The 16,551-nt window shown below is 50.3% G+C and overlaps 2 protein-coding genes across 2 annotated transcripts; one reads left to right on the forward strand and one right to left on the reverse strand.

Moving 5' to 3' along the window:
- Positions 1 to 1,191: 1,191 nt before the first annotated feature.
- On the reverse strand, positions 1,192 to 9,075 carry P4HTM (prolyl 4-hydroxylase, transmembrane (endoplasmic reticulum); the record flags this gene model as incomplete). Its single annotated transcript, XM_009867269.1, has 7 exons — positions 8,985 to 9,075; positions 7,362 to 7,552; positions 6,311 to 6,407; positions 4,197 to 4,359; positions 2,403 to 2,588; positions 1,882 to 1,972; positions 1,192 to 1,315 (listed from the first exon to the last, which is right to left on the reverse strand). Coding segments are annotated over exons 1-7 (943 nt in total), but the record flags the coding sequence as incomplete, so codon positions are not given.
- Positions 9,076 to 9,733: 658 nt separating this feature from the next.
- LOC104267842 (secreted frizzled-related protein 5-like) lies at positions 9,734 to 13,106 on the forward strand. Its single transcript, XM_009867270.1, has 4 exons — positions 9,734 to 10,011; positions 10,762 to 10,934; positions 11,825 to 11,911; positions 12,751 to 13,106. The coding sequence occupies exons 1-4, from the start codon at positions 9,833 to 9,835 to the stop codon at positions 13,104 to 13,106; spliced, it is 795 nt and encodes a 264-aa protein (XP_009865572.1). The 5' UTR covers positions 9,734 to 9,832.
- Positions 13,107 to 16,551: the final 3,445 nt, after the last annotated feature.

Consider the following 16,551-nt stretch of genomic DNA (forward strand, 5'->3'; position numbering starts at 1 on the left):
AGGGATCACAGAGGGAGGGGCACAGGGGGTGAACACTGACACCAGCATCTGCTTGGATTTCAGTTGCATCTTACAGGAGCTGGCTTCTCTGGGCACACCTGCATCTTAGTGTCACCCTACCCTAGCACCTATGAGGGGTTCACCAGGGCTGGCTCCCCTGAGTGCAAAATGCTCATTGCCACCATGTCTCCATGGGCCTCTCACATTCTGTGCCACAGCTGCTGTTTTTCTCAATTCTTCCCAAAAAGGGTGGCTGGCACAGAAGAGATGGGTGCTGCTGCTAGAAGGCCCAAGGAAGTCAGAGGCTCGTGGTCGCATTAAAGACTGCATTTCAGCAGCACTAAATGACCTTCTCTTTACAGATGTCCCATGTTTTTTCTGTGGCAGACTTGCATCAGCAACTGCCTCCCATTTAGGAACAATTTGCTCATAAAAACACAACAGGGCTCTTCTCACAGGAGAGTGATGGTCCTGATATTATCATCCAACAGCCCAAATGCTGGACCTCCTCTGTGGATTTTCTAGAGATGGAAACATGGGCCGCTCCCAGGGGACTTGGAATGCTACACTCCTTCCTCCCACCACTGCTCAGAATCTGCGATTGAAGCACTCTGGAGTCATATTCACCAGCAGCCTGGAAGATTCATGTCAATCCCCCAGCCTGGCTGTCAGGGAAACCGCACTTTATGAGAAAAACAGCTCCAAGGACACATATCATCAGGCTGCGGCTGAGCTACAAAGCAGGAGTGGGCCTCAAGCATGGCCGGACCATGCCTCCCTGTGCTGCAGAGCTGATGGCTGTGCCTTTGTCTACCTCCCCTCCCCACCCCTTTGGGCAACACCACATCAGTGAAACTTTTTGAATTGCAGACCAAGTTCCAGCAGGAGTTTCAGCTCGCACAGCAGGATAGGAGGCAGCTGGCAATAGCTAGGACAGCCAAGGTCTTTGTTTGCTAGCTATTCCCGTCCCCCAAAGACATGAGGAGCTACTGACCTACTGCCTGTAAACAAAGGCCTTTCAGAGCCAGGAAGCTCCTACCCAGCTGGTGACAAGTAGACCCTACAGTTCCCACTAGCAGGCAGCTACCACCCTTCAGCTCCCTTCTGAGCTCCCGGCTGCCGCAAGATGATGGCTGTCACCTCCTGCAGTCCTACCCCTCCCAAGAACCAAGTCTTGAAACAAGCCTGTACCTTCTCCATCTGACAGGTAGTTGTACCAGAAGACAGCAGTGCCTTGCTGTGGTTTCACACGCAAATTGCCCTTGTCGCAGTTTTTCCGAGTATCTCGCAGGTCAACGTCGTTCTGGATCAAAGACTGGCAAGAAACCACAGAGGAGGTGTCGCAAACAGGGCTGGAGGGAAGCGCACGCACTGGGCTGCCTCTGCTGTCAGCCATCATCCTGCCCTGTGCCTGAACGCCTCATAGGGACAGCTCAAGGCTGATCCTGGGCACGACAGAACTTTCACAACACACCCAGAGCAGCCAGTTTCAGTCCCCTGGAGGTCCATAACCTGCTCCTGAGCAGCTGCCCATTCCTTAACACGTTGCCTGACAGGAGCACAACATACCTGCCAAGACTTAGTCTGAGGAATCTCACCCAGACAGAAACAAGGAGGACCCGTGTTATGGCAGCAAGTCCCACAGACCACCCTTCACACCTCTGAGTGGGGAGAGATGCAGCTGTCAAAGCCCTGCGCCTCCTCCCTTGGCCTCAGAGGAGAAAGACTGTAAGTGGGGCACAGCTTTCCCGTGCTCTAGCTACAAAGGCTAACGTCTGCCAGCTTTACAGACTGGACCCCTTCCACAGCCACAGTGAATAAAAGACATTCAGAGAGGGACTCCAATTCCCCAGGAGTAACATGTAGGCGACATTCATTTACCATCTCTTCGTATGTCCTGTTATCAGCTATAGGAAAGACTGTTTCACCTCCCCCAGTCACATTGTTCAGGTAGAACAGCACTGTCACATACCTGCAAGACAGAGTGGCTGTCAGGGGACACCACTGGAACAGGAGGAGATGCACAAGGGCTGTCTGCACCCTGCTCCTCCACCACTCACACAGCAGTTCCTCCAAGATATCATAAGATAACTGATTTACATCATCAGTTTTTCTCCCAGGCTGAGAGAAGGACAACAAAGAAAACTCCCATCTGCAACAGTGAGGGTATGTTTCTGGCCTCTGGTGGGGATGGCCCAGCAGCTCTACAGAACTATGCTGCTCTCCTTGCGTGGACCCAGAGGATTCACCCACCTCCCCCTCCAAAACCCTTCATGCTGGCCATCTCCAGAGCTGCTTTGGGAGCCCATAACCTGAGCACTGAATCCCACACAAAGCGAGGCGAAACTGCCCTCCACACCATTCCTGTAATGCATTCTGGGTTGTGCCAAGGCAGACCTTACCGGCAGGAGGTCTCAAAGGGAGCACTTTCGTTGGCGACCAGCTTCGTGTGGCTGCAGGCAGTCTCAGGGAAGACGGGGCCACTGTCCATGTGGGCATGGTAGTGCCCTCCTTGGTCGTACCGCACAACCTGGAGGGGCTCGCTGTGCTCCACAATCTCAGGGGGCAAGCGAGTCAGGCGTATTACTCTGGGAAAGAGAAGAGCAGAGTAGGTGAGGGGAACACCCTCACTCCTGTCGGCCAGTACTCCCAAGCAGCGAATAAATCCAGGGAAAGATAACCCCCTGCCCCAACAGACCAGAGAGACAGACGGGCTGCAGCAAGCATGCCAAGAGAAAACTAGGTCCTTACAGATCTGTAGGACCATCAGCATCAGCTCAGAAAGTCCTTGTCAAGGCCAGTAAGAAAATCCAAAACCAAAGGTGCATCTCCAGCAGGACTGCTTTCAGGAAGACTTTGCTTGCTCAGCAAGGTCCTTTCTGTGTGTGTCCCTGGAGCCTTCACGTGTCATTCATCGCTTCTCTGGACTCCTGCACACCACCTACAGACCTCAGGGACAGTTAGCACAGCACAGGGCCCCTGCTGAGAGGGAACGAGAGACTAGCTCTAGGAATATTCTTGTCACCTAACTCACCTTTCCCTGTTGCCCCTTCAGCAGCCTCCCCCCAGGGCAGAGGGGCACTGGGTGTGATCAAGGAGACCGGAGCCCTCCTGCTCTGGGTTTTTTCCGCTGCTACATCTGAGAGCATCCCCAAGGCAAGCAGGTACGTCTCGAGACCTGCCAAAGAACACTCAGAGCTCTGAGAATCTGGATCGATGAAGCCCTCAGGGTGGGTGCAAGGGGAAAGTGGCAGCCAGTCAGGATGGCAAAGCCCCTCCAGGCACCACATGGTCCCAGGGAGGACCAAGAGCCTCCCTCAGCGCTGTCTTCATGTCCTTGTAACAGCGGCCAACTGAAGAGCGTAAAAGTAGCGTGCTGATGCCTGTGTGCGCTGGCTAGCTGGCACGGAGAAGGTGGCAGCCACAGTCTGCTCTAATCAAGGCAATATGTGACCCCATTCTCCCACTGGAATGCACTGAAGAAAAGGAGTGGCCAACAGCCATTTTCAAGCCTCAGGACAGATTTTACCCACCCATGTTCTGGGCAAGGACCAGCATAAGAACAAGAGAATCTCCAGCCAATTATCTGAAACTCACCACGGCTAAACGATTTGGCCTGTGTGCTAGGTTTCAATGCTTCCCAGTACCAAATCTGAAATGAAGGGAAGGGTAAAAGGTTCTCCCATCTGCCATGAGCTGCCTTGCGATACGTGTGCTCAGAGGATTAAACTAAGTTGGCTTACTTGAGGTGAAGTCATGCTTGTTAAAAAGTCAGCTCTAAACAGCTAAGATTTCAGTGAAATGCATGAGTAACTAAAGCAAATGACAGTAACTACTGGCACCCAGACAGCATTGGAAATGGGCAGTTTCTCCCAGTAAGCTCGTTTACTAATTAGAATGAATTATTTCATATAATGCCAAGTCTTCTTGGTTTTATAGGGCTGTTCCCAAAAGTGAATGGAGACGCTGAAAGGTTTGATTTTTCTTTTTCCCTTTTCCATGGGACAATAAAAATTCTTGTTCTAATGAAAACCTCCTCTCCCCACTTCGTGTCTGTGCTCATTGCTCTTTATATTCCAAAGACTTTGGCGCAATTAGGAAGTGTGAATATTAGTAAATTTGTCACTGCGCTTCCCAGCACAGGTGATCCTCGTGCCTGCACTAACCCAATGACCCCTCAGCTGCCTGGCCCTTACCTTTGCCGTATGGCTCTCATGACCTGATGAGCCCCCTCGCCCTGGTACAGCCAGGTGTGCTGGCTGTTGCGCACCAAGTCGCTCATCTTCACTTTCTGGCTTCCCATGTACTTGTGAAAATCACGGATATTCAATCGTTTGAACTCCTCCAAGCTCAGCACACCTGTGAGAAGAAAGGAAAAGCTAGCTGGTGCTGGTGCAGGTAATAGGTCTTGACATCCCATACTCAGAAACCTCCAACTGAGGGCACTGCAGAAATGTTTTTCTCAAACAAACCAGTTTCAGGGTCCACTGCTGTGCCCACCTCGGGCTGTACCCCATACATGAGGGATTACAGACCCCAATAATGCTCTCGCCTGTACAGAGGACATAGAGAAACACGCGAAAGTGAACCATTAGCTGATGTGCAGAGTTGGAACTGGAACAAGCAAAACACCATTTTGAACTTTCAAAAGCTCCTAAAACACAAAATCTGATCAATCAAAAGCGAGAAATAGCCACCGAGCTCTAATGCAGGTAATGCCACAGCTAAAAAGCCTGTGCTACCTGACACCCTGGGGCTTGTTACTCAGATATTTAAATACGCACGTTTAAGGGCAGAGTGGGACACCTCAGACAGGCATTTTCTGTAAGACTTTGCACGATAATTTACAAAAGCCAAACCCAAAACAAGTGGTATGTTCTTCTGTATTTGTGTAATTGCAAAACATGAGCAAGAAATACAACCGAGTAAGATCTTGCGTAAGTAGAAATAACAGAAAAGTGAGAGATAAAAGTAATTTCTGCTAAACCAGGTATTTCTTTTTCACACTTGACTGAATTTGTCTCCCCTTTCTGGAGAAGGGAAGCCCTGCACTGGGGATCAGGTCCCTGGGAGCAGGGCGTGCGGAGTGCTGCAACGTGCTGCCCAGCAGCCAGCCTCGCTGTGGGCTGTGAGCAGAGCTCGCTCAGGCAGCAAATGCAGTGCGGCCGCAGTGCCAGCTCCGCTGCCCGGTCAGCCTGGGACAGCGCCTCAGGTGCCAGCGGTCATGATTAAATTATCCATTATTACTTCTAGTGTCTCCCAGTCCCCACTTCCCCTTGCTCCATGTGGTCTTTGACGACACAGTGCCACATCCAGGTTGTGACCTGGTCTCTCGGTGTCATGTACCAATCCAACAACGGAGGGAAGCTGCTCTCTGGAAGCAAGGTTCTGCCAAAAGCACTTTAACAGGACCTTTCATTTGTTAATGACCGGAACAGTGGAAAAGCCACTGAGGACTCAGTCATATGCTCCTACCCCTGCCAAGAATGCCACCGGCCCGGAGGAACAGGGCATGGGGTGCCCTCAGGATACTTAAGCATTCACACGGGTACTGCTACAACTCCAAAGCAGCTCCTCCTGGGCAGCTCTCAATGCCAGGACAGCATGCAGAGCCCGTGCGTTCACTTAATTTGATTAGGAAATGGAGAGTTGCTTAATTGAGGCCATTCTAATTAGAGCAGCAGAGGTGAGAGTGCATGTTTGGAGCAGTGGGAGCCCTTGGGAGACTGGGGGCAGGAGGGGCAGAAGTGGCCTCATGGAATACAGAGTTTGCAGCAGCAGAGACAGGGTCAGCAACAAAGGCTAACCAAGAGGACCACCCTCACCTCCACTTATTCTGCACTCCCCTGCCAGTGACACAGCCCGCTGCAGAAGTCTCCCTGAAAACAGGGAGGGAATGGAGGGTGCACCTTAACACCTGCAGCCCAGGTAATAAGAGCTGCATAGTCAGAGCCAAACTGGTCTCTCAGACCCTGGGATCTGATCACCCTGAAGGTCCCATTAAGGCGGGGCGTGAACCAAGGCAGGTCTGACAGGGGAGAGGGAGTGCAGAGCTGTTTCCTGGTCCTGCAAGATCCAAGCCCAGGTAGTGGAACTAGCCTGCTGCTATCCTGGTGACGAAGGGGTGGGAGGGCTGCAATGAGATGTTTACACTGATTTTATTTTTCTGCAAAGGTTTCTAAAGCAACGTTATCTTCCTTTGCAGAACATGGCCAGAGAAACAGGCCTGGGCAGGGTTACGGCTCTGTCCCACATGGGTGTGCGAAGTGTCCAGTGTAGGGTGAAGAGACTCCCATGGAGCTGCCCTTACCATTCCCATCAGGATCAGCCTTGACTGCAGTGTACATCTCTCGGATGTTTTCAGGGGTCATCCACCTGCCGTTCCCAAGCCGGGTGTGCGTCAACACCTGAAATTCATAAATGGATCAACACCAGGCACTGTTTTCTTGCACTGCTGAAACCCTACAGACTCCCTGCTTGAGGCCCAGCGGGCTCTCCTCTGCAGCACAGTGACCAGCCCAGCATCAGCACATCTCTGCAGAACCAAGACTGCAGTGAGAATCACCTGGCAGCCACGCACAGCGTGTGGCTGATGAGTACTGCTATTTCCAGTTTAGGTCATAGCAAATGACTGCTGAGACTTGGTTAACCAGTCCTGAGGTTGAGGAGGCTCAGCTCTTTCTCTCGAAGGCCAAGTAAAGCTAATGATGATAGAAGTGAATGCTTTTACTTGTCCAAGGTAAGAGCTTGGAACAAAACATTTCCCTTCCACATGGACAGAGCGATGCTGTATGCTGGAGAGCCCTCAGCAGGCTCTGACCTCCAGCCTTGCCCTGGGTTGTCACTGGTGCAGCTCCCCATACTCCAGTATGCACCCTCATACTTGGGGAACTTGGGGAGGGACATCCTTGAGCTGCCAGCACCTGCCCTGCCACACAGGGCAAGGGTGCTGAAGAGCTGTAGACAAGGTGCTCATCATTCCCCTCCAGGCTTATTAACAGGGGTGGGCTTAGCACAGTCAATTCCCCACAGGCTGCACAGAGCAGTGCCCACGCTACAAACTCACCTCTCCAGGACACCCAGTGAGAGGAGACCCATAGCACAAGGAACATTTTACTCAGTGTACTGAAAAACACACATCTCCTGCCAAGGACCGTTGCTACCTCCCAACAGCACGAAAACTGCTGCACACTTCACCAGAAATTTCCATGCTGAAGGGCAGCACAAGTCTTGCGACATAAAATTAAGCAAATACCAATCAGTATATAGTGGGGTCTGGCCCTACCCAAGCACAGGAGTGATCAAGGGACCATCTGAGAGGGTCCCACAGCAAACCTTCCCCCATCGGTAGTGCACTCTACCTCTTTGAGCTGCAGCTGCCCATCCTGATTGTGGTCCAGCAGATTGAAAATGTCCATCTGGCTGATTTCTATCATTTCCATGGCTTCCTCATAGTCATCCGTTGGGAGGATCTGGCTCTTCTGCAGCCCCTTCAGCTGTGCCAGATGGACGATGAGCTTACACTCCTCCTCTGTCAGGAAGTCAGGAATTTCTGCAGCAAAAGCGTGAGCAGCAACAGAGACTGAGAAACTGTTACGGGGGGGCCCATACTGATGGCAGGCCAGCCAGAAGGGAAACAAAAAATAAAAAAGAGGTGTGTGGGAAATTTAGAAACTGCCTGAGTTTGGGACATTCAAACACATTCACCCTTCTGCTCAAAGAGCTCTCAGAAAGCATACACCACACACCTGAGCTGCTGGAGGCAGGTATTTTTACAGCAGCAGTTCCTAAATGTTTGGATCCAGGGGTCAAGCCCTTAAACTCTCTCACAGACAGCACAATGGACAAAGGAGCGAACAAACTCGTGCATATCACTGTGAATTATCACTTCAAAGGGTGACATGTGGATTGCAGTCTGGGAACTGCTGCTCTACAGGAAGGGGGACCAAAGATCTTTAAGGTGGGCAGAGGTGATGACCAGGGTTTCAGGCTTCCCTGCTCTCACGTGGGCAGGGCAGCACCTTGCACAAAGCCAAACGTCTTCCAGGGGAACCTGGCACAGTGCTCTACTACGAAACTCAGCAAATTCAGAAACTTCCAGACCTCCCATTCATTCCCTTGATCCCCCTCTAAAAATGGTCTTCAAAGGTAATGTTAAAGGAGAAGATGCTGCACATGGCAGATGCCACATTCCATACCCAAGCAGCATCCTGGCATCACCAGCTTTCCTTTGCAGCACGACACCAGCAGCAACCATGTAATACCAGGTTCCCAAGCAAATTTAAATGCAGAGAAACCCACTGATGACTGAGGTGAAGAGATTTCTAGCTGCTTGGTGCAAAGCACTGGTGAGGTCCTGTTCCACAGCGCAGCTACACTGTGGTCTAGAAGGTTGAGAGGATCCTTCTGGTTCATGTCTGCCACTGCTACTGGGATCTCCAGGTGCTGAGACATTTTAAGAGGAAAAAAACCCCAACAAAGCAGGACAGGTTTAAGTGCTCCTGGTCTCAAGGTCCTGCTCTCCAAATTGCAGCTCCCTGGAACTCCTTCAGGTATGTGCCAAGGATGCATTACATCTCCACTACAGCAGCAATCCTCAAAGAGGGAGGGGAAAAAAAAAAGTTAATTACTTGCATGACCTTAAATCAACCCTATCAACTTAAACTGTCAATAAGCAGTTGGCTTCTTGCTAAGTACAGACCAGAACTAGCCCTGTAGAAAATGAGATGTTCCTGGGAAGCCCTAGAAACACAATGCAGCTGGCTGTATCTGTAACATCCTCCGAGGAAACAATTTCCGCCACAGGCAGCGCAGGGTCCTTGTGCCAGAGGACGCTTCAGAGCCGGAGCTTCCACTGACTGGTTTGAACTCCATGGCACAGCACCAGGTCCGAATGATTCGCGTGTGCTGGCAAGCAACGCCCCCAGTATTTCCAGTTCCTCAAACTGGGCTACAATTATGACAGCTTCTGGAATCTTAATTACGTGCTGGAGGAAGGACAATCCTGCTCTTCAGCGGTAGTAACGGGATTTCGTAACGAAGTAAAAATTCTGTTAAGCGGAAAGTGCACTCCATCGTGCAGGTTGCAAGGTGAGGGGCTTTCCAGCCAAGCACTGCCAATCCCATCTGCAAACAACCTGGCTCCACAGCTGCTAATTGGTTCCTCTCTGCCCTCAGCTCTCCGAAATGGTTAACTTCTGGCTGTGAGACCATCCTATCTCCCTGCCTGCTCAACAATAGATCCAGCTAAACAAATGCCTCCTAATTGACTTTGAGCAACACTTGATTGCTTTTACAAAAAACAAAAGAGAGGAAAACATTGGGGTTTATGAAATAATGACTAATCCTGGAGCAAGAGAAAGGGGATGGGCTGGAGCGCTGGTGTCAAACAGAGATTCAATCTTGGCTGAAAGAGCCCCAAGACACATGGGCCAAGTCATTCATCCCTCCCCAACTGCCCTCATTTCCACACCTGCTGATCTAAGCCAACCCCTGCTAAAATCCAAACAATCGGGGCCGCTGGCAAACAAAAATTGGAGCATTGTCTTCCCCATGAGGGCCCTGAAAGGGCCGCACTTAATGAGGATGGATTGACGGAGAGGTGGCTCATAGGCTATAAAAGGCGTCCCACAGTCGGAAGCAGCTCAGTCCAGGGTGTGCCGCCCGCTCCCAGCTCGCTCCGAGCATGGTCATGGCGCACTGCAGGCACTCCTCGAGGTGGGGTGGCCCATGGCTGCCGGGGCTCCTGGTGCGCCTGCTGCTCTGGGGCTCTCCAGGAGCCCAGGCGAGCTACCTGAGGCGATCCTCCAGCTGCACGCCCATTCCGCACCGCATGGCCTTGTGCTACGATATCGGCTACTCCGAGATGAGGATTCCCAACCTGCTGGAGCACGAGACCATGCCAGAAGTCATCCAGCAGTCTTCCAGCTGGCTGCCCTTGCTGGCCAGGGAGTGTCACCCAGACGCTCGGATTTTCCTCTGCTCCCTCTTTGCACCGATCTGCTTGGACAGGTAAGACGTTTTTGCAAGTTATTTCTGCCGTAGCAAGGAACACTCCCCAAGATTGCAACTGTGTTTGCTTCCCAAGAGAAAGCGCGTGCAACACGATCAGCGCAGCCCCCAAGAAATCACGCTGACCCCCTCGGCAAGCGGATTACTCAGCGGGAACCTTCCCCCTGCAAGTGAAGCATGAGCATTTCATCTTGCAGGAGCAGAAACATTATGTTTTTTCCCCCTCTGGATTTCCCTGCTCCCCCACCCCAGGCACCGCTGCCATCGTCCCTGACCACCCCCCTCACACACTGCAGCCGGCACCCACGGCTTCACCTCCCACCTCCCCTGCAGCCCTCTGGTTCCTGCCCCAAACACCTAGGGGGGGTTTCCCAGCCCGACAGTGCCAGCAGCAGAGAAAAATCCTCAGTTTCGAGGTGCAGCCATCAAAGTACAGAGCTGATAAGGAAATTGGGTATCTGATTAGGCGCCTGTAAAGGCAAACAGCCTTCGCACAACTAGAGAAGACCCCTGCAGAGGGAAGGGCATCTGGCAGCGCCTCTGTCGAACAGCTTCATCCCTCCTTCCCTCATAAATGTGTTGCTTGTTTCCTGGGCACAAATGTTCACAAGACATCAAAGACCCCAAAATAGCTCTGCTACCACTCCAGCGTGCAGTACAGCCCCGCACAGCAGCAGCGCGGTACCAGGGCTCGCCCCTCAGCCTGCTGCCAGCAGTCCGGCCGTGCTGCAATCCCCATCCCCTCCCCAGGCTCATCTACCCCTGCCGCAGCCTGTGTGAGACCGTCAAGAGAAGCTGCGCGCCTGTCATGGCTTGTTACGGCTACCCCTGGCCCGAAATCCTGAACTGCAACAAGTTTCCCGCAGATCATGAACTGTGCATCGCAGCAGTCTCCACGGATGAAAATTCCTCAAGCAGGAGAAGTAAGTGTTTGGGATTTTTCTCATATGTTTTCCCATACGTAACACTGAAAGCTCAAATGGATGGGCCTACACCTTGTTTCTATTCCCATAATTTCTGGTTCTAAGATGTATTTAAAAAATAAATAAATTATAAATTCTAGTTTGGTTGTCTTTGGGAACTCCGCTGTGCCTAGAAAATTAGCGTAACACTGACTACAGCTTGTTCCCCTCCTACTGCATTCACTGGCTCCCTGGGTGCCATCAGACCACGCAGCGTTTGGGGCAGGGGAAAGGAATTGCTGTACAAGCGTAACGCCCAGGCACAGCGTGAGAGCTCGGGGTGTGCAGGCTCCAGGCGGCGAGATGTGCTTCCAGCAGAGCTAGGGAGCTGCAGCTCTCATCTTTCAGCTCTGGTCAGGGTTTAAAAAAGTGCAAAATGAAATGTTTTGCAAGTCTCTTGAAACATTAGGAAACACCACAGAGGGGCATGAGCCCCTGCAGACAGGAGTTACACAAGGAAAAAGTATTTAAGACTCAAAGAGTAAATTAAACACCCACATACTGATGAACACTGCGGGAGACTCAAGAGCAGCAAAGGGGAGAACAGACACCTCATTCCAGCAGCGCTGGATGGAGTCTGGCCATACCAGGTGTTTCATCTGATCTAGATCTTCATCGAGCGTTTTCGCTGCTGCTTTAACGTACAGCAACACACACAAGCCCAAACAAAGCACGACCAGCCACAGAAAGGAGAGTTTAACACTTCCCACCCTGGCAGTCCAGCGACTGGGTAGCTCAGGAGGAAGCACCACTTGGAAACAGCAAGCCACCACTCGCAGATCTTAAAATTTCATTATGCTTTTTCCAGTGAAGCTTGACAAGGGTGTTATACAAAATTTCTGTTGCAGCAGTGCCCCGAGCCAGCTGCAAGGACTGCGAGCTTGAGGAGGCCAGCACTGCCAGGGAGATCCTGGAGAATCTCTGCACCAATGATTTTGGTGAGTAGCCTCCTCTTCCTCTCAGTTGCTGCCGTTCCCTCCAGGAGCCAAGTAGTGTCATGGACAGAAAAATGGCTTTGCCGTAACAAAACGACTTGGCGGAACGGCAACGTTTACAGCAGATCCCAGGGATTTTAACTTACCTGTTAGGTAGCAGGAGGACCTAGCTCCATGCAGCACCAAAGGTGAAGCCCTGCTTTATTTCTGTGGGCTTTGATTTGGTTTCAGTCTGCGGCTGCTAAACACAATCACTACCCAGGTTTTCCCTTGGAGATCCACATGTCGATTAATGTGCATAAAAACCTTTAGCAAACTCCACATTAGCTACTTCAAACTTCAGTAACCTTGTTCTAGTAATGTGACTCTCTCTCTCCTGGCCCAAGCAGGTGGCAGCACTGGCTCTGCTCAGTCAGGTGGCAGGAAGTTTTCGGGACACTTTTGTGAATTCAGACACATGATCTTCATTTAAAAAAAAAAAAAAGTTTAAAAATTCAGGCAGCCAGCAGTCATGTCACCTCCTGAAATCCCAGCTCAGAGAGAAGTCAAGTATTTTGTACAAGACCAGGGCTTGGATGCATCCACTTGCTGGTGCTCCTGCTTCCGAGCGGTGCTGATACGCCTTCGCCACTTGCGCACGGGAGGCAGAGTGAGAATGGCGGTCAGTACTGGAATCTAACCTCAGATGAGAACGTTTACAAGTTCATTGCAGTTACAAGAGCCTGGATGGATGCGTCATGTTACAGAAACAGCAAGAAAGCCTTGTGCGGGCTGTGTGTTTAAGCAGGTGAGAGCTACGAGAAGTAAACAGAACTAACAGCTCTTTTTTCCAATTCCCGCAGCAGTGAAAATCCGAATTCTGAGGAAGAACATGACCACCACCATCTCAGACTTTGACCTGGACCCCTCCAGGGTGGAGGTTCTGAAGCACGGCCCGCTCCTCAGAACCGAAATCCCTGCCCGGCTCCAACAGTGGCTGGACATAGATGCTACCTGTGTCCACAACATCATGAGAGGCACTCACGCTGGGGTCTTCATTGTCAGCGGTGAAGTACAGAGCGACAAAGTGGTGGTGAACAAGGCCTACGCCTGGCAGAAGAAGAACAGGAACCTGCACCAGGCGGTGCGGAGGTGGAAACAACACCGCTGCCCTGAGCAGGCTGGCCAGAAGTCTGAAAAATCTCAGTTCCAACAATAAGAAACTGCTCCCTTCCCTACGGCTAGAAAATCCCTTTCCCTGGCAGTCAATGTTTTGGAGATGTACTGTTAATATTTGTAGGTGATGCAGAACAGTCATAGTCCACAGATAGGGCCTCACTACAGATCCCTGTTTTACTGAGACAGAGCTTAAGGGCGGAGATCTAACATACTCCTCTTGCAAGGCTCTGCAGATCCAGGACTTGCGATGGACAGCTCTTGGGTAGGATCCAGCACCACAGCAAAACTGAACTGAGCTCTGCACGCGAGCACAAGCTGGAAGAGATGGTCAATAACGGTTCCTTCTAGTTCTGGCTGGCAGTCATTTCAGCTTCACTATTTGACTCTGAGGCACTGGTACTATCCAAGTGCCTCTTGCTTTCTGTCCAGAGGGATTGCACAAGTCTTCCTGACTGCTAAGTGACCCTTTTTGTGCAATGGAGCAAATGCTCCATGCTACTCTTGAACAGCCCAAGGTGAATCAAGGGGGACAGGAACCCACCCCAGCAATGGCCAGCCCCTTAAAAAATGAACGCTAAATGCTACTCTTGAGCAGTCACTCACTCAGGCTTCAGCTTGCTGAGCTGAGACCTGACGAACACCTGTGCAGGTAAAAGGAAACAGCCGTTCTCGAGCAGAAAAGGCACAGAGCAAAGATAGCTCAGAGTTTCTGCATAACAGGGAAAGCAGCTTTTGAACATCAGAAAGTCAGTTTGGATCAGAAGATTCCGTTCACTGGGGAACTACTGAAAACATCAAGGTGCCACAAGAGCCTCGAGAAAAAGCAGAGCAGACATGGGGCATCAGCGGTTCAAACCTCTGCTTTGGTGTGCGGCAGCAGCTTCGCTTGGGGCTCGGAGGTGAGCCCCAGCCACGGCACAACAGGAGCTACTTGCAGTTCTGACATGGGGCAGGGAGAAATGTTACACAGCTCTTTGGCCTTCCACCTGACCGCAAGGAAGACAGAAACCCAGGCAAAATTCAGTCTCAGCATGCTCTTTGCGGCTTACTCTCCCCCAAGTAAGTAGGGTCTGTAATTCCCTGCAGGGGTAAACACAGCTGTAGCTCTACGCTTCAGACCATGGAGCAGAGAACGGCAAATTCCCCAAAGAGAAAAGAAGTCGCATTTCTAATGCTTAACAAAGCACTGTCTGTGGAAAGTTTTCTACACTGGATTAAACTTGGGACTGAAATAAGGGGAAAACCAGCTTTTGGGAGAAATGCGCTGTGCCTTCTTCATGACGCCTGCAGCCTCGGTTGTGGGGACAGCCACCTGGTTTGATGGAGACACATTGCCTCCCTGTGCTCATCAAGCACAACAACAACCGTGACGCGATCTCCTTCTTCAGATTTAGCGTGGGCCGAGATGAGTGCTCAGACACTGATGCTGAAATTCAGCTGTGCCCTGACATTTGTGCAGCGATTACTTCCATTCCCCGAGGCTCAGAGGAAAAACACAGCGAGATTTCCTATTTTTACTCCTCCCTGCTGCCTTGCCTTGCAAACTGCCGCCCAATCCGCAGAACCCGCTGTCAGGAGGTCCCTGCAATGGCAGCATCTTCTGAACAGACTGCATTTGGAAAACACAACAGAACACATAAAAGCTCTAAAGGTTGAAAAGGCTTTGTCTGAAATTTGTTTTCCATTAATAGGATTATTTGGTTACTAGTGTTTCCTGACTAAAAAGTGCACAGATGGTCTGACTTACAAGCATTAGAAATGACGTCTCATGGCCAGGGGAGGGAAAAAAATAGGGCAGGGACTGTTTCATGCATTTGGGTTCAACGCAGATGACTTACCCACGCTTCTAAAAACAAACTGCAAGTTGCCCTATGGTATGCGGTGCCATGCTCCAAAGCACAGAGCTCACATTAAATCATTAACAAGCTGTCCACCACTGTAATCTCACTACAGCCTGCTCTGCTGAAAGCAAAGATTGCAGACCAGCCACTTACTTCCTCAAATCGGCTCTCACGTGCCACAATACTTTGTGTTAAATAAAATCCCCGGGAATTCAGGAGTCCTTCTCTGCTAGCGACATCTGCGTTTGTCTAACAACACCAAGTTAAATACACATTTCCACTAATTTAAACAACAGAGACACCATAAATTATTTTTTTTAAAAGCAGTTGATTTAGATTGGTACTGTCTGCATAGATAGAGAAGACTCTGGAAGTCTTTTAAATTCAGAGCTGGCTCCTAGTAGGTTCATCTGGGAGATAAGGGCTGTCCTGTGGCTTGAGGTTTCTAAATAAGGGACTTCTTATCGGAGGACAAAGGAGAACAGACTCGTGTGGCATCTCAAATGTTGAATGTCCATCACTGCCTGTGACACCATCCTCAGCAAGCAAAGCCTCTCCCCGAACTGACGGAGGTGCCAGAGTGACAAGTTAAAAATCGTGGGATTAGTGCTGCCAGGACCAACCCTTTACCAACATCATCACCTTCCCTGCAGACCAGGATCAACTGTTACTTAAGCAGTACTGCAGGGCAGCAAAGGTGAAACAAGAGTTTTCCTGAGTGAAAACCAGAGCAATTGCCCCAGACTGCGGTTCGGGTAATGACATCAGTTCTGTGACTGCAGCGAGGTATCAGTTTCAGGTTGGTGTGTCTGTTGACTGAATCCCAAACAGAAATCCACTTAGAAATTTGCAAATCGTGAGTACCACCTATGTAGAAATGACAAAAGAACTTTGTATTTGTTCCAGATACTTATTGCATTAAAGGAGTTTAATAAGAAACCTATGTGATTTATGGCTAGGCTTTCAGTGTATGTGGTCTATATAATACCTGGAGAATCAGAAAAAGAAAAACCTTTTATGTTACTGAGAAAGCATCTAAAATACTCTCAATGCTATCTTTTCAGAGACAACAGGTTCTCTCTGACTTTGTAGTAGTTAAATTTGTATATTGTCAGTGGATTTCCAGAACATGGTGTTCAATCGATGACACTTTACCGGCTACAGCAGGAACCACAGAAAGGTAAAGAAGGTTTTAAAACATCTGGGAGACAGATGTTGTGTGGTTGTGTATCAGAGCAGCCAGAAATAAAGATAAATCTAAATTAGGACACAAAAAAAGGTGGAAAACATTCACTCTATCAATTCTCTCGTTACTCATCTCCTCAGCGCTGAAGCATCAACACTTATTTGCTTTATCATCATTCATTACTAAAAGTTTGGGGATTTCTCGTCCTTTCCTAACACCAAGGAGCTTCGTCGAGGTCCTCTTCAGCGACCTGCTCTCTATTCACGGCAGTTTAAAGGTAACCTGAAAAACCTGGAAAGGTTAATTTTCCAAATTCTTCTAAGTGGGCCACCCAGAACGAGTCGCCTCCGCAACTACCGCACCAAAACACCTTCCACGATTTCACACCCTCTGTAACGCAGCCCCAAGGCAAAGCAGCAGGAGGAGGTGAAGCGGAGAAGTCATTTTCCTCTGAGTGG

The sequence above is a fragment of the Apaloderma vittatum genome, unplaced genomic scaffold, assembly GCF_000703405.1.
Source record: "Apaloderma vittatum isolate BGI_N311 unplaced genomic scaffold, ASM70340v1 scaffold30733, whole genome shotgun sequence".
Lineage (NCBI taxonomy): Eukaryota > Metazoa > Chordata > Aves > Trogoniformes > Trogonidae > Apaloderma > Apaloderma vittatum.